Below are 21,234 nucleotides of genomic sequence, written 5' to 3'. Positions count from 1 at the left end.
CCCACCAAGGGGGGAGAGATGGAAAACAAAACAGGCGAATGTGCGCCCAGCCTCAGCCAAGCGTTGGGTTGCCACGGAAGGGGGGTGGGAGGGCGACGCGGGGGCAAAAGCGAGATGGTGGAGCGAATCAAAAACCGCACCCCTGAAGGCCACAAACCCAACTTGTGGCTCTCTGCCCGCGCCCGTGGCCCCCGCCACCCCCCCTTTCTTCCTCCTTAAAACCGGACTATCCCCAATCCCATCCACCCTCAGCAGCTCCAGCCACCCGGAGGCCAAAAAATCTCTCCCTCCCTCCATCGCGCCATACCTCGCCGCCTACTGCTCCTCCTTGTCTGCGAGCGAGCGTCGCACGGTAGGGATTAGCAGCAGTGGCCCGGTCCAAGAAAGCAAAATTCCCAAGAACGGAGCAGCGGGGAGCACATAGCCTCGAAAAGAGAGAGAGAGAGAGAGAGAGAGAGAGACAGAGCGACATAGATGGGGCAGCTCAGGGCGGCGCCTGGAGGCGGCGGGGACTGCCTGATCAAGCTGTTCGGGAAGACCATCCCCGTGCCGGACGCCGGCGACAAGGTTGGTGCTCATGCACTCCTCCTCCTTCGTGTTCTTGTATAGGAACTTGGGAATTTTGATTGGTTTATTTACTGAGCCTAGGGGGGGAAAGTTCATTTTGAAGCCTGTTTTCTGTGGCTTTGGAGTTGATCATGGCGAGGAGTCGTATTCGGTCTAGTCATCGGGTCTTAAGCATGGAGTTCCTTGCCTATTTCGGGAGATAGTAGCATCAGTTAAGCGTTAAGCACGCAGGTTTAGCTCCCATCAGCAAGAGAATTTCGCCTTTGCTGCTCTCTAATAGCAGCAGTTTTTAGTACTACTACGTGATCTAGTTGTCTGAACATCATCTGGACTTTGGAAAGAAAGGCGTTGGCCTCTTTTAATGGGTCGTTTTCGCGTGCTTCCAAGGATTTTGCTGAAAGTGGCTACTACTATGTGGTGCCGTAACCTACTGGACTTCAGATGCATCAGACTCTGAGTAGATCACCCACTGCAAATTAAAGCACCATAGCTTCTTTTCACTAACAGATAAGAACCGAAACATTAATATATTTTTGTCAAATTTTACACTTGGAGATAGCATGTGCAGTCACAGGTCAATAACCCGAATATAAACCATGGGTGTGAACTTCTAAATTCACAGCAAAAGAATTGCAAAGGACCTCATCGGGATTTTCTGTATGTTTACAGGACCTTCAGCACAGAGGCAGCAGCGCCACGGCTGAACCGAAGGTGCAAGAAATCGCCCCTCAGGACTCCACGGGCTCGCCTCCGCAGCAGCCGGAGGTTGTGGACGTCGAGGACCCATCCGCTGCCAAGAACTCGGCAGCAGATCAACAAGATGAAGAGCAGGGCGACACGGCGAACCAGAAGGAGAAGCTCAAGAAGCCTGACAAGATCCTGCCCTGCCCCCGGTGCAGCAGCATGGACACCAAGTTCTGCTACTACAACAACTACAACATCAACCAGCCGCGCCACTTCTGCAAGAACTGCCAGAGGTACTGGACGGCCGGAGGCGCCATGCGCAACGTGCCCGTGGGCGCGGGCCGCCGCAAGAGCAAGAGTCTGTCAGCCGCCTCCCACTTCCTTCAGAGGATAAGGGCTGCTCTGCCCGGTGATCCTCTCTGCACCCCGGTCAACACCAACGGCACGGTGCTCAGCTTTGGCTCCGATGCGTCCACCTTAGACGTCTCAGAACAGATGAAGCACATAAAGGATCTCAGCTCGGTAACCCGGACTGAGAACACCGATGCCCCGTCAGTAGGGTCTTCTGCTGAAGGATGGGCAAAGGGAGAAGAGTCGAGCCAAATGAACCCGAGGGAGAGAGTTGCAGCAGATAGATCCGCAAATTTTGTGCAGCATCCGTGCATGAACGGGGCAGCCATGTGGCCATTCAGTTGTGCACCACCACCTGCCTATTTCCCCTCAAACGTAGCAATTCCATTCTATCCAGCTGCTGCTGCTGCCTACTGGGGCTGCATGGTTCCGGGAGCCTGGAACACTCCATGGCAGCCACAGCCGCAGCCGCAGCCGCAGTCTCAGTGTCAATCTAGCTCACCACCTAGTGCTGCTTCTCCGGTATCGACAATGTCCAGTTGCTTCCAATCCCGAAAGCACCCTAGAGACGGTGATGAGGAAAGAGATACCAAGGGTAATGGCAAGGTGTGGGTGCCCAAGACAATCCGGATCGATGACGTAGATGAGGTGGCCAGGAGTTCTATCTGGTCACTTATTGGGATCAAGGGCGACAAGGAGGAGAAGGATGATGGCAAAGGGTGTAAGCTTGCAAGGGTTTTTGATCCAAAGGATGAGGCAAAGACGTCAAGCCACAGAGGTAACAATAGCCTGCCATTCTTGAAGGGGAACCCTGCTGCACTGTCACGCTCAGTCAACTTCCATGAGAGATCTTGAGCACCATCTGGAAATTCTTCATGCTGCCTTCTGCTACTATAAAACCATGTAGCATGATACAGCTGAAATTTTGTACATTAGATAATTGTATACTACTAGATAAGAGACATGAAGTGTTCAACATAGCTATAATCAGATCATGTAACTGTAGCTGTACTAGGTAACTTGTAGATAGCTATTTGGGTTGGGGAAGATTGGGAGCAGAAGTTCCTGTATCTGTAGATAAATATGATATATTGATTGGAATATTTGGCAGGAACACCTTTGCGTGATAGCACCGAAACAATTGGTAGCTGTCTGATTCCATTGTATAACAAACAAAAATGAGCCCATTGCATCCTTGGAAATGTGATACCATGTGCATATCTCCAGCTTGTTTCCATTTGTCTATTTCTTCTAATATAAGAATTTGCACAGATAGCAGAAATAGTATCTGATATATTTGTTCCTTTCTCCCTTTCTTTTTCTTTGTTTTCTCATCCTTATAGTTGAGATAATTGGGTTATGAAAGTGATGCAAAAAGTGGAGGAAGGCATGGAAGAAAGAAAGAAAGTGATAGACAACTACTGGATGACCCACTAACCTTAAATGTGACAACTAATATATTATCTCCTTCACACATACTGCAAACTGTCCTGCATAAAGAAAACCAATAAGTAAAGATGAGCACAAAGAAAATCTTCAAGTCCATGCATGGTCTCATATGAATATCATTTTTTTTCCATGGTCATATGAATATCTCAGAAGCGTACTTAAGTAGATCAACATTTTATCATGTGGTAAGGAAGTAACATCAGGAGCTGACAAAAAAGTAGTGTCTGAAAGTTGTGCCATCCCATCAACAAAGACACTGGTAGTCCTACAAACAAACAGAGTGTGGGCGGCGGGTATAGACTGGTACATACCACTAAACAAAAATTTCTATCTGTTAGGTAACATCCTACCTTTCAAATGTTTCAACAACATGCATTATTGCCCCCATTCATTCTGCTTTTCAGTCATTGGCATCTGGCAGTGCCACTTCCACTTACACCATCGTCAACCAGTTTGACCTTTAATAGGCTACATGTTTGACCTTCTATCAAACTTCCAATATAATGGTCATCTGATTGCTGGTCAATGGTTATCAGAACACACACAAAATGTGCAGCCCCCTCCCTCCTCTAAGGCAAAGACACAACCAAAATAAAACATACTACTGTAAGAAGAGAAGCATAAAGATTTTCCAACCAAGCATGCCTCTGATTCTCAATATTATTGACTTTGTTTTTATCTTTCAGCAGTATTGTCATGGTGAGAACACATGTTTAATATGGTTTAATATGATGTGCTAAAAAAAGGTCTATTATTCTGCATACTTAACAGGAAAATAACCGTATTTCCTCAAGTATTGGGGGCACAGTGGCCATCATGTCTATCCATGGGACTTTCGGCCACGTTACGAAAGAAGTGATGCAATACTTTAAATAAAAGAGTTAAAGGTCAAACACAACAAGCAGTAGTCACTTTTTTATAGCACCAGTTGCCTTTTGGTGTCTTCACATAATTGGCAGCTAAAACCTTAAGGATGTTAACTTTACCAAACTTTTGTAGCGCACTTTCCCATCAAAGGCGCATAACGCAAAAGCTGCACTAGAGTGCTAAAGTGGATAACACTGTTCGCTAGAAGAATAACTACTTTCAAGTCCTCAGTCCACACTAAGTATTTAGCAAATTCATCTTACTTGCTTTGAACACTATTTATATGTGAAGACAAGCTTAATACCAAAATAAAAATAAAATGGAAAGATATATGACAGTGGGATTTCAACATACCCACCGTGGAGGCGTGGACACGGTTACAGCACTGAGCACGTCATGCACAGAGCATGAAAGAAAGTAAGCATGCAAGCAAGCTGACCTCTGAGTGTTTGACTACAATGGAACACCTAGAACACGCAATTTGTAAACATCCAAATTTCAGGCCTATCTATGCATGAATAAGAAAAGAGAAATGAACAGAAACAGTGAGGTTTGGGTTACTATTACTCTATTAGTATGTATCATCACTCCTGTAGTTCCTCTAGATCTGGAGCATCAGACGGTCTGTATCCTTATGCTATAATTTAGCTAGCTATAGGTGCAAATTTTGGGGATAATCTGGCAGCATACTTCTTTTCAAATATGAACAAAAATTAGCAAGTAAGATTCGGATGTAATAAATAAATTTTAAACAGTGAAATACTGTATGCATGTGGCATGGTGCTCTTAAAAGAAGATACACATATCAAGGATGGTGAGTTGGCGACTTCTGATGAAGTAATTTAGCATATCAACAACAATCAATAAACCTATGAAGATAAATATGCCATGATCACTGGACAATCTTAACATATGAAGCACAGATCTATTTAGAGTTTTAGACTACTAAAAAATTCACATTAACGCAACATCTTGTCTATTTCAAACTGTAGAAAACATGCAGTGAATAGCACTAAATTCCAACTCAGACACTGAAGTTAAATTATACTCAGGTTTGAGATTTCAGAAGCAGTATAAGAATGCAGAAAAAAGTTTCAGGAAGTACTGCAAAAAAATCCCAAGACAGCCAGTCATTGTCGCTTCAGTGGCATCACCATGCCTTGGATCTGGATATTGCATCATTTGTGGTTTGCGAACCAAGATCATACATCTGCATGTCTCCACATCCACTCATATATCTGTGGATACAAATGTCAGATCAATCAATTCACATGGAAAGATTGCATTATCTGTGCAAAATCCTGTATACGGTGACTGCACTTTCGAGCTGGGGTATTGAACACAAGAAAGTACAAGCCCTGAATCAGGATTCAGTATCTTTGCCCATCATCCTGGCGTCCTGCCAAGTGCAGCTAAGATGACACAGCTCATCCTGATAGTCAATCCTCTGGATTGTGGACAAAAGAATGCATAAAGCTTCTCAATACATGATAGCCTTGATTCAGTATTTTACAAAAAGAAGTAACCATAAGTCTATAAGTATATACAACAGCGCAAACGTTAAAATAGAACCCACAAAATTCAGCTGTCGGTCTGTAGATTATCTGGATCACAGCATTAAATCAAATTGAATATTCTTCCTATGGCTTTTACTTGCATACTATTTCCAGATAAATTGTATGACTGTAAAATTGGCATGGTAAAGGACTGGAGTAACAAAAGATATACTCCGTACTGAACACAACATATATTGGGCTGCAAAATAGCAGATCCTTTTTCCTTGGATAATTCACTCAAAGTGTCAAATTACAGACATATAACTGATAATATTTGACACAACCATCAACCAAGCTTTCTCTTCACAGATTCGAGGCAACTGCTCAAAGCTGGTTAACATCACATCAGATATGTTCATTTCTTCATTGGATTTTGCAGCCCCCTGAATCTGGCCCTCGTCGAACATTCCCAAAGGCAGAGAGTTCAAAAAGATCCATATCACGTCCTGAGGGAATCAGACAGATTACTTAACAAGTTGGGTGTCTGAATAAATTTTGCGCTCAGTGACTGCTTCACTAAAGGCAGCAGGCTCATTCAAGGTAGACATTACTTACCTGAAACCCGACAATATGCGCTTCTCTGTGCTAGTTCAGATTTGGATATCTCAGTATTGTTCCCTTTAGATCGATTCACAGTAGCCTGCAAGTATGATTTGATATATCAGTTATGCTCTATAGAATAAACTGATTCGCATCACAGTAATGACTAATATACTGGTGACTACTTCAGCAGATCTGTGGCTGAAGAAAGGAGCACACATGCAAAAACAATGTGCGAACAGACAGGCATAAAATATGAAGTTTGGTTCTCTCAGCTGCCTATGATGAGCATAAGCAGAAATAGTCTACTGAACCATGGTAGTATCCACTATCTTGCTCTAGGCATAGCACATTTTCAGGCAAACAACAGAGACTAGAGTGCCAAACAGGGATCTGTGGCTACTGGCGACTACTTCGAAAAATCTTTGTCTGAAGAAAGTAGCACACATGCGCAAACAATATGCAAAAAGGTAGGGATAAGATAGGGAGTTTGGTTCTCTCAGTTGCTCATAAGCATAAACAGAAAGTCTGCTGGACCATGGTGGTATCAGTTATCTTGCTCTAGACATAACCCAGCATGAAAGTATCCATTATCATGCTCTAGACATAGTACATTTTTGGGTACACAACAGAGACTGGAGTGATCAAACATGGAATATGTACCTGCAAAACCTGGCAGTTCTCCAATGTGCTCTTCCCGCCCTGCCAATTGAAAAGGATCAGTGATACAACAAGTTCAGGAAGAAAAAAAACGTACGAGCATGCACAAGCACTATTGAAATCCAGATGTATCAAGCAAATAGGAAGCGAAGCTTCTTAATTGGGACCTTGGAGTAGGGCACGATGTGGTCGTAGTCGTGGCAGAGGCAGCCGGGGCAGCCGACGAGCTTGCGGAAGACGATGTTGCCGAGCGCGTCGCGGCGCCACCTCTCCGGGTCGCGCCCAGGCACCTTCTCGGCCTTCTCCCAGCACTGCTGCTTCACCGCGTGCGGGAAGCTCCGGGGCTCCGACGCGGACGGCGTGTGGAGCAGCTCGTCCAGGTCGGCGACGGCGGAGGCGGAGGTGGAGGAGCGGGGGGAGGTCGGCCGGGCCGTGGCACCGAAGGACTGTGGCGGCGGCGGAGGCGGGTGGTCGGCGCGGCGCCGGCGCATCGGCTTCCGGCCCACCATTATCTTCCTATCTGGAGGAGTTCCGTCACAGTGTCTGTGTGGGCGCAGGGATTCGGTTTCCGGGGTTTATTTTGAGCCGTTGATTTCTGAGATACCTCGAGGTAGGTCTCTCCGGAAAAGGCTCGAGCAAAGGGTCTGCTCGCACTAATCTCACAACAAATGGATAAGACAAATCTAAGGTTAAAATATCATGCTATGTTTTTTTCAAAAATATCCCGATCTATTATTTTTCACAAAACACCTAAAACTTTGTTCATTGAAAATGACGGTTAAATCGTTTATGAGAAGCGCACAATTTCAGTCAGAGATTCCTCAAACCAATCCAACGTCAAGGAAAATCTAGTCATCAAGCTCATGAGCATCTATATTTGCCTTCTTATTACAATGTTCGAACTATTTTTGTTTACAAATAAGTGATACACCAAGTTCAGTCCGGTATTAATCTAGATTTGCAATCAGTGATACACCAAGTTCACAAATAAAATGATAATATTCGTCGAGAATCGCCACCACCGTAAAGATTGCAATTTTTTTTGTCCCGATTATATCATGTAATGTACAAAGACTGCTGCACACACTAAATGACAAGGTAGATTGACCCTGTAGAGTACAACACTATGCGGATCACACGGATCGATTCCCCGATGTAACTCGATCATGTACGGTGGCAAGACAATAAAAAAATGCCCACATCATTCACTGGCCATAAGTATGCAAACACGTGACTTAGACGTTGCTACAATATACAATTACCTTAATTAGTATTCCCTCCGCCTTGTAATACTAGTAAGCATGCATGTGCAATGCACGTCTCATTCGACTTAAAATTTTGAATATGCAAAGTTTCAATAAATTCCAATCCACATATAGCTACTTGTAATTCACTCTGCAATGATTTGTACCACCTTCAATATGCTCTGCGAGTTTGAAACATGGTAGGATCCACTACTTCAGAATTCACAAACTTGCATAAAAAAGCTATAATACCGATCGTGTACTCTCGAGAAAACAAACTTGCATAAAGCTTATATCGACATTAAATCAATTGACATAAATTCTCTATTGATAAATCAATAGAAACCTATTTAATATCATACGCTTATAGGGGGGTACCAGATCAGTATCAAAGGCAACTTACCCCTTTTCTGGTCTAATGCACACATGCTTGTACCAATGACTGCTACCACATATATAAGCATATATATTGTGCGATGCTTAGAAGGGGCGTGCTTTCAAATTCCCAAGGAGAAGAGCACTTATATAGTCCGTCAAATCGGGTCAACAATTCAACATGCCTGTAGATGTCGAGTGATGTGAGTTGACTATAGACAAATAGCTAAATAAAGGAGATGAGAAAATTAATATTAGTAGTGTAATGAACTTCATACTGACTGCAAGTCACGTACATGTAGTCAAGTTGAGGCAGAAATCATTTTTCTTGGAACATAATTTGGTAGCACTTCATCATTGCCATGAAACCTGTAATTTCAAATGTTAGTCTTCAGATACATAATTGTCAAACTTGGTTGGGGAGACTCCCGTCCCCTCCCGTGTCGCTCTCGCGAGCGACCGGGGGGAACCCTAGCCGCCGTAACCCACCTCCCCCTCCTCTGCTCTCCTCCCTCGCCGCCGCCCAGCGACGCCGGCGGGCGAAGCCCGGCCAGTGGGGGCGGCGGCGGGGCCTCTTCTTCCTCCCCCTCGTGCTCCGCGGCTGGCGCGAGACGGCCGGTCGAGTGGGGGCGCCGGGCTTTGGCGGGGCCGGCGGCGCGGCGGCGGGCTCGGAGTTCGGCGGCGGGGTTGCCTGTTGGGGACGTGACGTCGAGCGGCGAGCTCGTTTGCGGCGTGGCGGCCGCGGGGTTTCCCGATCTGGGCGGTGGCGTGCTCGCGCGGATCCGGCCCGATCCTCCCGGATCCGGCTCCTGGATGGCGGCGGGCGGGGCGGGGCGGTGGCCGAGGTCAGTCTTGACCTCGGAGTGGGGTGGGCTACAGCGGCGCTGCTGCGGCCTGGTGGTTGTCCGATCTGCACGCGGCAACGACGGCTCTCTCCGGCGGCTGCTCGTCTGCGTCGGACTCGGGTGAGCTCCCTCCCTCTTCTTTGGACTCAGCGACGGGCTCGTCAGGCCGGGGTGGCGCCATGGTGTGGTGGTGCGCGCGAGGCCTACTGGTGGTGGCAGGGGACTCCGGGAAGGGGCAGGGTGCCCCCTCCGTTGCATCTGGCGGCTGCCGCGGGTGGCCGCCGGAGTTCCCCTGGCCCTGATCCGGCCGCCGAGGTCACCGATCATGCCAAGGTGTCGACTTTGGGGTGGAAGGCGAGCTTCCGCTTCGTTCTGGTCAGCCGCGTCCGTTCGGTGTGTCCTGGTTGAGGGTGGGGCTCGGATGCCGTGGCGGCGGCCCGGTTGGTGGTAGCCGGGGTGCTCTTGGGCGGAGCACGCGGCTCGGGCGTTGTCCGGTCAGCATGGTCGTGTGGGCGGCGTGTTGACCGGGGTGGGTCGTTCATCCAATCCGGTGACGATGAGTGTTGGCCGGGGTGAAAACCCGTTCTGCTCTGCCAGGCCGACGGCGGCGGCGTTCCAGCGTCGTCCCCTTCTTGAAGGCGCCGTCGCGGCATCTCATTTGTCGTCGGAGTGCTCCGGGGGAAACTCTAATCCTTGGATTGGGCGGTGGCGACACGATGGTGTCGTTTCCTTGCTGAAGGCGCCGCTTTGGAGCTCATTGTTCGTCCTACTCGGCTTCTCCTCTTCGCGGTGGCCCGCCCACGGTTGAGGGCCCCGACATCATCGTAGTAGTACTGATTGTGTTCATCTGATGTTGGCTAGGATTTTGTCGGGGTAGTGTTGCTGTTATCAGCGTCCTTGTATCCAGCCTTGGGTGTGTGTGGTGTGTGGTGTGTGTGTGTTTGTATCGGCAGGATTCGGTTGTTCGGTGATGCTTTATCTATAAAGCGGGGGGAAACCCTTTTTCTCAAATTGTTAATTTAAGTCTTAACTGAATCTCTGCAAGCAAGCATGATGGTTTTAGCATCAGATACATAAAGATTAGGATAACCTGGCATACAAATCACCTCAAATTAGGGTATACCAGGATTGCAAAATTCACGGTTGTAGCACGGTACTATATAGTATAGTGAGTAGCTTGTGCTTCAGGCCACCGACACACAACATACTGGAAACAGTAATACCCATCTGATGACTTGTACCGGTGAAATGATGCAAAGAATAAGGTGAAGAGAGCATAGAGAGAAGGTCAGACAACATGTGATTACGACCGACTCCATTTGGTAAAGGAAATAGAGGATCCATGCCCCCATCTAGAACCATCCATTATATAGTTTTAGTGTTCAAGTACGTTATTAAACCTTCCAATATGGATTAGACGACATCATCAGCAACCTGCCGTGTGTCCATCGGAAGTATCAATTGGACTACTCTGAATGGAAAAGATAAAAATCCCCAAGAGTTAAATACCGGCGAACAAAATAATATCATAACAAAAAAAATTATGAGACATGCAAAACCACTACAATTTTCAAAGTATATAGCTAAATTCACTTTCATTTTTCACTTCTGTACGTATGCAAAAATGTAATAAGGGTTTTATAGAGTTGTGGTACCTCTTTTAGTTTTTTTAGTGATGCGTCCTCAAAAGTATAGCAATTAAGAAAAGGCCGGCATGCCTGCAGTGGCGGAGGCGGGATTAGTGGGATTAGGATGTTGAGGAGGGCCGGTTGGAGCAGAAAACAAGTCAAATGCTGCATTGTTCATGTGTTTATTATGAACAAATCCATAGTATTGGGAGGGGGGCAGGGCCCCTTGCTGGTCATGTGTTCATCGCCACACAATGCCTGCAAATAAGAACAAAATTTTTTCTCACTACAATGACTTTGATAGTTAAATTTATCAGTACACATTTAACTGGGAATAGAAATATTTTAGATGATGTACTCCTAATCCCTCATTCGAACGGTTGATTACTTCATATGTTGACGAACCAAAAAAATGATAGGGGCACATACATAATCTTAAGTCAATTTATAAACCTTGATGGAGAAGGAGATGTTAACAAATAGACTGATATTTGTCAGTTGTGACTGAAATTAGGTAATTCATAGAAGGATAAACTCTAAAAATTAGCAGAAAAGAGGAATATGGAACATTAGCATGGAGTTTTATAGTCGGAGATTTGATGGTGTAGATGACCATTGTTGAATTGTAGTTTGATCTATACCCTAACCACACACATAGTAAAGGTGGCAGTGGCTCCAGCGTCCACGAAGTCAGTGAAACTGGGACTCCGAAATATCCTTGTTTCCTTGTTCTGTGTTCAAGGGCTGCTCGAAAGGGTGGTATTTCAACAATTAGACAATAGCTAGCTGATTCATATCAACTCATAGCACGACAATAAAAGGCGATAAAAACAGCAAACAAGAAAATGACATCTAAACACTACACCACTCAAACAAATGCTTTTTTTGGTATTCCAAACTGCAAGACTACAATGAACCTTGTACCCATCTGTTTATAAATAAGCATTTGTAGCTAATAATGGATCGATTAAACTGTGACAGAGAAACAAAATTGCATACAGAGTTGTAGCAAGGAACCAAAATCAAAGGGGTTCCTAACCCGGGTTAGGGAAACCTATCAAACTTGCAATCTGAGCAAGCTAAAAAGGCGATGAAATAAATCCTCTCACCTAAAGTAAGGAGGAAGCTTGCATGTGGTTGACAGTGAGGTGCAGAGGTTGAGGTTGTTGAACCAATCACACATGCAAAATTCAGGATTTTCTATTTCCTTGTGAGACACATACCTTGAATAATGAAAGAATGACATCGCAAGACACTGGACAATACATTTCAATTTAGCATCTAGAAATTGTTCTCCCGGTGGAAAACCTGCAAGCATAGAAATATAGGACATCGTGGTGAAGAATTTGAATAATATTCTTACTGAAGTACAGTGAGAGCAAAACATAGCACACAAAGCGTAAATAGAAGACCTCAATATTTCAGCATGAGTATTAAACTATTAATGGTAAAGACAAATGAACAGTTTTGCATTTCATTGAAGATGCTCTAGCCATAGGGTGAAATTCATTTGAAAAATCTAAAAACACACATTTGTTAACCATTGCCTTCGGAACTGAACACACACATCCAAAACACCTAAAATCTGGTTTCCATGATTCTTTGTGGTACACAGCTAAATTGTAAACTTATTAATATATTTCGTTGCTTATTTGGTTCTACAAAGAAAATTTTGGATACTATTGAGAACATCAGCACTATAAGCCTGTGATGCATACTGTCTATATTCCTACAGCATGTGCAAGTAAAATGCAAACACTGTGTCATGATAGGGTTTTTTTTGCTTTGTGATGCGAAACCTCTCTTTCATCAGTCACATACAGAATTGACGTTTCATCACTTAGATTATATCATCACGCAGCAACAGAAATACAAATTAACAAGGGGGGGTGATCTTGCCTTATCAATTTCCTGTTGCTCTTGCTCCTCCCTCACATACTCGGATCCAATGTGATTCCCTCCTACTACAAGGAATCATGACTTGGACAAGAGAAGGTGCAGAACTGTGTATGTGAGAGAGGAAAAGTAGATCAGAGAAAGAAAGAGATGTGCCTGCAGGTTTCATTCATCAACGACAAAAGGGTGTGGAGCTAGGGTCCCTCACCATCGGATGCAGGCACACCCCTTCGGAGAGGAGACACGCGGTCGGCATCTGCCTCCCCGCCGCGCACAACAGGGCCACCTCCCTCGCCCATGTCCTCACCGACGCCTACACGGTGCTCGCCGACTGCGCCGTCCCTGGAGGGACTTCCCCTTCACGGGGCACCTCTTCCTCGGCGGAGGCGGCAGTGCGTGGAGGAGGGATGGCGGCGACGGCGGACCGGGCGGCGCGCCGGCGGTCCTGACGGCTCGGCTGGGCGCGGCGGCCCTGACGGCTCGGCTGGGCGCGGCGGCCCTGACGGCTCGGCTCTCCTCTGGGCGCGGCGCGTTGTGGACGGGGTGGGGAGGGGCCGGACCGGGCGGCGCGTGGACAGGGCGGCCGAGCGGCTGGAGAGTGGGCGTGGCGGTCCGGCGGCGTGCAGATGGAGGCGGCGGTGGCTGGCGGGGAGTATGTGGGGGGAAGAGGTCGGGCAGGGGCCAAGCTGCCCGAGGGCGTGGTCACGGGAGGGCGCTTTTTTTTGACCGGACGTGTTTATGAGGATTGTAACCCAATGGCATGATGGGTAATTAAAGCATAAAACATGTTTGGTGTTTTGAAGCGATGTAGACCATCAGATTGCAGGTTTGAATGGATAAGATGATTTGATTCTCCGCCCTCTCTTCATTTTATAGGGGTAGTAGATAAGAACGACACTACACTAGTGTAAAAAAGGTTCTTATATTATGAAATAGAGGGAGTATCTTTTTGAACAAGTTGAAGTTTCTGTTAGTGAGACCAACTTCAGTTCAGACGCACACAAAAGAACTTCACTTCGGGTTAAGGAGCACAGGCATTCTAACTGACTTGCAAGCATACCGTACATGTTCCAGAACCGTTCAAGGGGGGTTTGAGTAGAAAGGATAACTAAGCGGGCGGAGTGACAGGCAATGCCTAAAGTCTGAAACCATTTGGTGTAGTTCAGTTACTGAATAAACTCAAGTTCTGGTTTAGCATGGCGCCAAATTTGATTTCAATGAATTCGCCGGCACGCAAGAACCGATCCAGTTATCAACGTGAGCAGGAAGAATGAACAAATTAAAAATCATAGCGTCGAGGAACTAATATAACGGAAGCTTTTACCCAATCCAACACACCATCGCTACCCTTGTTAGCCGCTGCGCCCGCCTCGTCGCGGAGAAGTGAAAGACATACACATCCACCCCTTAGGGAATCTCTAGCCGATCCCTTAAATATTAGAGGAGTAAACCGAGGATTAAATCTATAGAAAAGTTGTTTCAAGCCGAACTCCCAAATTTACCGGAGTATAAAACATAATCGATGCAAATCCGTGCAAATTAAACCACATTCATTGCAAATTCGGCTACATAAACTTAAATTCGGTCAGATTTAATACATTACATAGAACTAAAACTAGACTTGACATTTTAGGCAGAAATTTAACCTAATCCGATTCATCGGATTCCTCCTCGAGCTGTTTTCACTCCCTTCTAGACATGTCGCTGATCATTGGGTCCGGCTCATCGCTGCCGCTGCCGCCATCGTTGGAGTCGTCGTCGCCTTCGCCCTTGCCGTCTTCATCACTGCATAGGTCGATGACCACGGTTCTTCCGACCGCTTACTCCGCGTGTCGTCGTTCGGCCTCGACGGCAGAGCTCAACCATGTATGTCTCGTCAGTGACCTCCGCCGCTAGCAGCTCACAGGCCACTCGGTCCTCCCGCCTCTCTCGTGCGTTGGCCACCCGGTTGTCCACCGGCGGGTCCGCAGGCGGCAAATATCCATCGAGGAAATTGCGGTGGCCGACAGCGCCATAGAGGTGAACCGACTTGATGTCGTATGCGCGTGCGTCGCTGCCTCCGCCGAGTGGAAGGAGCCCAGCCAATGGGTCTTCCAGGTGTCGCAGCCGTATATTTCCACGACCCAAGTCCCCCATTGGTGTTGCTGCATGTTGTGGTACCTCGGCACCAGCGGCAGGGGCGGTGGGGTCTCGAGGAAGCCGCTAGTGCAGGAGGAGGTGGCATCACCGACGCGGGAGGAGGAGGTGGAGCCGCAACGTCGATCCGCCGGCCGCACGCTGTGGATGGTCAGGGGAGCAGTGGCGGCCTCCGGATACAACCATGTCGCCTGGGGGGTGGGTGGATGGGTTGCGGGTTGCGGTGGGGGCATGGGGAGGCGAGGATAGAGCGGCGTGTGGGAGTGGAATAGAGGGGAAAATTCTACTCCTCGACCGAGCGGGCGAGTATATTTAGGGCCTGTTCGGATCTTCTCTGGCTTCTCAAAACTTCACATATCCAGCTTCTCCTCCTCGCTTCTAACTTCACGTAGCGATAGCAGGACCGTTCGGCTGCATTGGGCAGCTTCTCGTAGAGCTGCAGCCCAACTTGGAGGGCTCTGGCCCGTTTGGCACTAATCGGGCCGGCTGGGGGCAGCCTTGTTCGGCCCAGTGCAACGATACGAGGGAGGGAGAGAGGTATCGATTGGTTGGGGATCGCTGGTTTCTTTTTATCGAGCGGGGGGCGGCGAATCGTTTTCTTTGGCGGTGGCACCTTCCTGTAAATTGGGCGAACTTCTGATTCTTCGATCGGTGGAGCTGGGCCGCTTGAGCTTCATATTTTTACACTGCGAGTTGGATCAGCTTCGAGAAGTTAGCTTCTTGGAGCCCAAACGTTCAGGACAAAATTATTCGAGAAGTTGATGAAGTTAGAAGCTGGAGGAGATCAGAACAGGCCCTTACTCCTCGGACACCGCTTGGAGTGAAAAAAATTAGTCCTTTGTGTGCTTTAAAAGATAGGCTAGGTCCGGTTAGAGGAGCAAACTGGAATTTTTACTTCTCTATAGCCTTTTAAATCATCGGTTAAATAGATGCCTTTAGCATTTGAGATTTACTCATGCTCTACTATACGTGCGCTTGTTGCCATGTATTCCTTCCGGTTTTTCTAGCTTGCATATAAGATTTGGTCAAAGTCAAACTTTGTAAAGTTTGACTAACTTTATAAAAAAAGATATCAACATTCACAATATAAAATCAATATTATTAGATGCATGATGAAATTAATTTTTATAACATATAACTTTTGTATTGTAGATGTTGATATCAAATATTATAAAGTTTGACTTTGATTAATATGCAGACAAAAAGAACCGGAGGGAGTAGGTGCATATCTTCAATCTCAAGGTAGTGTCGGCTCAGTAGTTTTGATGAGGCGTGCAATTAATTGGATAATGTTAGGACCGTGCTGTAATTTCCCTCCGTTTGTTTGACCTTTTCTATACTACTATTAAACAATCAAACAAGAACTTTTTTAAGCACACCCCACAAAATGTACACAGATCCAATACCAGCGCATGATTAGACCCACTGAAATCAATCTAACGGTTAGACTTAACCTAACTCATTTTCTGTGTGCACTTAGCAATTTACATTGACTGACCGTACTCCACCGTGGAGGAAAATATGAAACTCCACGCCTGGGAAATTAGGAAACTAATAATCATGGGTGCATCACATTCTAGGAAAGTAAATCAGAGTGCATCTATCCTATTAGGAAACTAATCTCAGACAAATCCATCATATTAAAAAACTTATCTCGGACGCATCCATCCTATTAGGAAGCTAATCGTGAGCCGCCTGCCGCCATCATGCACATCAATCGGATTTATTTTGTTTCATGACAGAGAAACCATATACCTTTCGCTATTTTGCCACATATATTTATTCTTATATACTTGTGCAGTTTCAAATGATCCAACATATCTGCAGTCATCAAACTTGAAGACATACTGTTTAAGGCCTTATTTGCACCGCCTCTCTTTCTTTGTCTGCGCGCCTCTTTCCTCCAATAATAATAATGAATAACTCTTTCCGGATCAGGTATTACACTGTTACAAATGTATGCTGAAGCTACTCCTTACGACAAGGAAAAAAATGATGAATGCTTTCTATCTTCACCAGTTTTGTAGCATGTTCCAAATTGTTGGCTCTTTCTTAGTTGAGGATTCATCATGTTTTTTGTAATTTAGAAGCTGACCTGAAAGCTTGATAAGGTTAAGCTTGACAAATACTGTGGAATATTGTTCCTTCCATCTTTATTTTTCTTTCTAACCCATTTCAGTTTCTATATGCACAGAGCGTCTTACGACATTGTAAGTTAGTATGGTTGCCAACGCATAAACACATACAAAACTGGATAAATACTTTCTATCATGATAATTATTGAATTTCTTTTAGCCCTTTTACATTTCAGTTAGTTCTTATAAATCATCTTTATTTTATATAGAAGTCGTTGTAGTCACATATCATCTTCTATTTCCTATTATCCATAGTAGGTAGCTATATAATTTTGGCAATCCACACAACCATAAAATATATATAATTCAATCCAAATTAGTCAAGTATATATTTTGCTACGCAGATTAGTAGAATAACATAAAATTCAAGAATTAAGCATCTAGAACAATATAATTGCACCGTAAGGCAGTTCATACTTTTTTTTCCTGGCTACATTCGAAGAGAAGACTACACTACAAGCCTATATTACTGCATTAATAAATAATTACTAATTTTATTTAAATAAAAATATTTTCTGCGATTATTCTATGAAGCAACATAACCACTATCGTTTCTCACTTTTGAAAATACAATTTGAGCGACATCAAACATTGTGTATCCATTTGATTTATATTTTTAAAAACATTCTTTTTATATCATGTGAATCTCACCTGATTTACGTTTGAGACGTGCGTTGCACGTGCATTCTTACTAGTTGGGATTAAAAACCCAACAAGATCTAGCCCCGCAGCCATCCCCTGATCGTACGTAACCGTGGACATGGATCCATCGTCCGACTCCTCCTGCAGCTTCCACCCTGTAGATGCCGGCGCCGCCGCCGGTCACCAGTCCTGGGTTCTCCTCGATAAGAATGGCGGCTACGCCGATTGCGAGAACGACACCACCGCTGAAGCCAAGATGAGCACCGGCGGCAGCATCAAGGTCAGCTTCTGCCTCGACCCGCCGCCGCACGTCTCCCGCCTGTTCGTCCACGAGACCGTCGACTCCCGGCGCGAGGAGGAGCAAGCCCGATACTCAGCGCGAGTCGAGGTCATCTCAAAGGCCAAGGACCCCATCCTCCTCCGCCGATGGGCTCAGCGAGAGTCTGAGCCCTACGACGAGCAGTTTCTACTTCTTGTCTACCACGTTGCAGCAGGCCGCGGAAGCAAGCCCTCGCTCACACCCATCCCGGCCACTCCGACTCCTTTGTCTTCCTGCGTCGCCATCTTGCCCTTTGACGACGGCGGCCAGTTCCTCCTCGTCGATCTCAGCGTGGGCAAGTACGACTACCCGATGACCTATACCAACTCCACCTCTTCTCCTCCAAGACGTGCGTGTGGAGCACCAGGGCGCTCACGCCTCTCGTCGACTTCAAGCAGGACGACATGCCCTGCCAACCCACCAAGGTGATCGCGCTCGGAGGAACCGTGCTGGGCTGGGTGAACCTCTGGCAGGGCGTCGTCGTCCTCGACGTGCTCGACGAGGACCCCAAACGCGTTCGCTTCATCCCGCTGCCCAAGCCCGATTTCTGCCGCTCCGAGTATCACGCGCTCCGGGATCGATCTCCCCCCAACGTGTTCCACAGGGACGTCGCCTACTGCGCCGACGGTTTCATCAAGTTTGTCGACATGGATGTCCGGTTCCGCCACGTCGCCATGATCAAGAAAAGGCCCGTGATCAAGACCACCACGGATCTCGATCACGCAGACACCATCCTCGACTCCGAGCTCCTCCGCCGCGAATGCGAAGGCGGGGACATAGATTTCGTCCGCGTCCCCAATGGTTGGAGGATCCGAACATGTTACAGGCATGTTTCCTGGGACCACTGGCGCAAGGGCCACAATGTCGACGTCGATGAAATCCAAGTCTACAAGCCGATGCATCGTGCGATGTTGCCTGCGATGTGGGACGACGCTGCTAGAAGATGGACGGTGAGGCAACTGGAAGCAGGCCAGCCGACCCTGAGTATCGACATGGTGTATCTGACAATGGTGTCCACGCTTCGACATCGTCGCCAAAAACTGAAATGGACGGTCGGTGTTGATCTTGGCAAGAAGACGATAGAGATTCTTGAACCACATTCTGAGGATCATGCCCATGTCCGAGCTTTTACATTCTCTCAACATATGAATACACCTCCTCCACCCCACCAAAACACGTGGAACGACGACATGGATGGCTACTTCTACAACTACAATGGAAGCTTCTATGGACATGATCAAGGCTACGACGATATCAACTACCAGCTGCATCCACCCGCCGGATGGTCGTCTAATCTGCCACAGTCTCACCATGCCAGCTTGAACTCATTCCGATCAGGTAATAATTAACACTCACAAAGCTTGTGATATGAAAACTGTCCTTAAATTATTTCTTTGAAAGTGCCCAAACTTTAAGTTTTTCGAAATCAATTAAAGAAAATAAAATTATGTATACAGTTCTTTTCCTAACATGAATATATTTCTCTGCTATCATTTACTCTTTTTCGCCTTTTGCTGAAGGTTCCATCGATCCAGTGAACCCCCAATTGATGTATCCAGTGTCAACGGTGAACACTACAGCCCATGGCCAACAATGCTTAGACCTTTTCCAATGCATTGGTGCTAAAGTGGGGTGCTAAGTACATTAAAATGCTTAGCAACTAATGTCCCCAATGCATCGGTGCTTAGATTTTGTAGCTAAGCCTCCTCTATTTAATTGTTTAGTAATAAAACTCCTTCATGTATTTGTTGGTAGTCTTTTTGCCTAGGTCTACATGCTTAGCATTGGTTCTTATTGGAGTCACCATAATGTTCTCTCTCCTCTTTAATTGCTTTGCCACATCATTTTTCTGCCTATGTGGCATCCTTAGCACCTGTACACCTTGGAGCACTGGGAATAGCCTTATCACTACCGTTGTTGCCAATGTGGCCGGAATCCTCACAGCCCCCGGTTTTTTCTTCAACAGGCATGTGTTCAATCTAGTTCCAACAATACCTTTATAACTGTTGCAGACCCACAAGGTTTGCAACAGGCAAAAATGTGGTAAAGGGTTAGTAGTCGAAGAGATGCTTTTTCAGAATTTGGATTTAATAAGCAATTCTTAGAATGGAAATAGATGGTACACCAAGGTGCCTAGGCACCTTGATTGTTTTGGAAACCGTGGTATATTTAATTTGTCTCCTACAACTATTCTTCATGCAAGCGAATCAACCTGTGGTTGAGATGGTTAGGCGGACAGTGGTATCTCCAATCCACCAGGGTTCAAATCATGGTGCTCACATTATTCCTGGATTTATTTCAGGATTTCCGGCGATGCGCTTTCAGTGGGAGGAGACGTTCCCATCGACGACGAGGCGCCTACGATGACTTCGTAAATCTCAAGATGATATGCCGGCTCAGTCTCTCGGAGATGCTCATAGGGGTAGGGTGTGCGTGTATGCGTTCATAGGGGTTAGTGTATGCGCGTATATATGAGCGCTTGTGTCTGTACTGATGCTCAAAAAAAACTATTTTTCATGCAAGACTTTCCCCGCTTACGTTTTATTTGTTTTTTTATTTATTAGGCATGCATGACTTGCCATACAATAAAACTTATTAATGTTTATTTTGTTTGAATTGATGCGGGTATCTAATACGTGTATTTTTGTTTGCTAACTATCTAATGTTGGGGAACGTAGCAATAATTCAAAATTTTCCTACGTGTCACCAAGATCAATCTATGGAGTCATCTAGCAACGAGGGAGGAGTGGATCTACATACCCTTGTAGATCGCACGCGGAAGCGTTCAAGAGAACGGGGTTGATGGAGTCGTACTCGTCGTGATCCAAATCACCGATGATCCTAGCGCCGAACGGACGGCACCTCCGCGTTCAACACATGTACAGAGCAGCGACGTCTCCTCCTTCTTGATCCAGCAAGGGGGAAGGAGAGGTTGATGGAGATCCAGCAGCACGACGGCGTGGTGGAAGTAGCGGGATTCCAACAGGGCTTCGCCAAGCGCCGCGGGAGGAGGGAGATGTGTCATGGGAGGGAGAGGGAGGCGCCAGGGCTTAGGTGTGGCTGCCCTCCCTTCCCCCCACTATATATAGGGCCAAGGGAGAGAGGGGGGGGGCGCAGCCTTGGCCCTTCCTCCAAGGAAGGGTGCGGCCAGGGAGGAGTCCATCCTCCCCAAGGCACCTAGGAGGTGCCTTCCCCCTTTAGGACTCTTCCTTTCCCTTATCTCTTGGCGCATGGGCCTCTTGGGGCTGGTGCCCTTGGCCCATATAGGCCAAGGCGCACACCCCTACAGCCCATGTGGCCCCCCCGGGGCAGGTGGACCCCCGGACCCCTTTCGGCACTC

The 21,234-nt window shown here is 46.6% G+C and overlaps 2 protein-coding genes across 4 annotated transcripts; one reads left to right on the top strand and one right to left on the bottom strand.

The window, feature by feature from the left end:
• Window positions 1–218: 218 nt before the first annotated feature.
• Window positions 219–2,716, top strand: LOC123084774 (cyclic dof factor 1). Its single transcript, XM_044506282.1, has 2 exons — window positions 219–567; window positions 1,237–2,716. Exons 1-2 carry the CDS (start codon window positions 475–477, stop codon window positions 2,455–2,457), a joined length of 1,314 nt encoding a protein of 437 aa, XP_044362217.1. The 5' UTR covers window positions 219–474; the 3' UTR covers window positions 2,458–2,716.
• Window positions 2,717–5,643: 2,927 nt separating this feature from the next.
• Window positions 5,644–12,078, bottom strand: LOC123084776 (uncharacterized). 3 transcript variants are annotated; one of them, XM_044506284.1, is made up of 9 exons: window positions 11,990–12,078; window positions 11,421–11,510; window positions 10,794–11,024; window positions 8,590–8,662; window positions 8,322–8,478; window positions 6,842–8,100; window positions 6,678–6,716; window positions 6,030–6,114; window positions 5,644–5,920 (listed from the first exon to the last, which is right to left on the bottom strand). In XM_044506284.1, exons 6-9 carry the CDS (start codon window positions 7,181–7,183, stop codon window positions 5,838–5,840), a joined length of 549 nt encoding a protein of 182 aa, XP_044362219.1. In that variant the 5' UTR covers window positions 7,184–8,100; window positions 8,322–8,478; window positions 8,590–8,662; window positions 10,794–11,024; window positions 11,421–11,510; window positions 11,990–12,078; the 3' UTR covers window positions 5,644–5,837. The 3 variants fall into 3 exon arrangements, with proteins under 3 accessions (XP_044362219.1, XP_044362220.1, XP_044362218.1); XM_044506285.1 differs by having other exon boundaries at window positions 6,842–7,327; XM_044506283.1 differs by lacking the exon at window positions 11,421–11,510 and having other exon boundaries at window positions 6,842–8,478.
• Window positions 12,079–21,234: the final 9,156 nt, after the last annotated feature.

Source organism: Triticum aestivum, chromosome 4A (assembly GCF_018294505.1).
Source record: "Triticum aestivum cultivar Chinese Spring chromosome 4A, IWGSC CS RefSeq v2.1, whole genome shotgun sequence".
In the NCBI taxonomy this organism is placed as follows: domain Eukaryota; kingdom Viridiplantae; phylum Streptophyta; class Magnoliopsida; order Poales; family Poaceae; genus Triticum; species Triticum aestivum.
The sequence above is the reverse complement of the archived record's forward strand: the minus strand, read 5'-3'. Positions and strand labels throughout refer to the sequence as shown.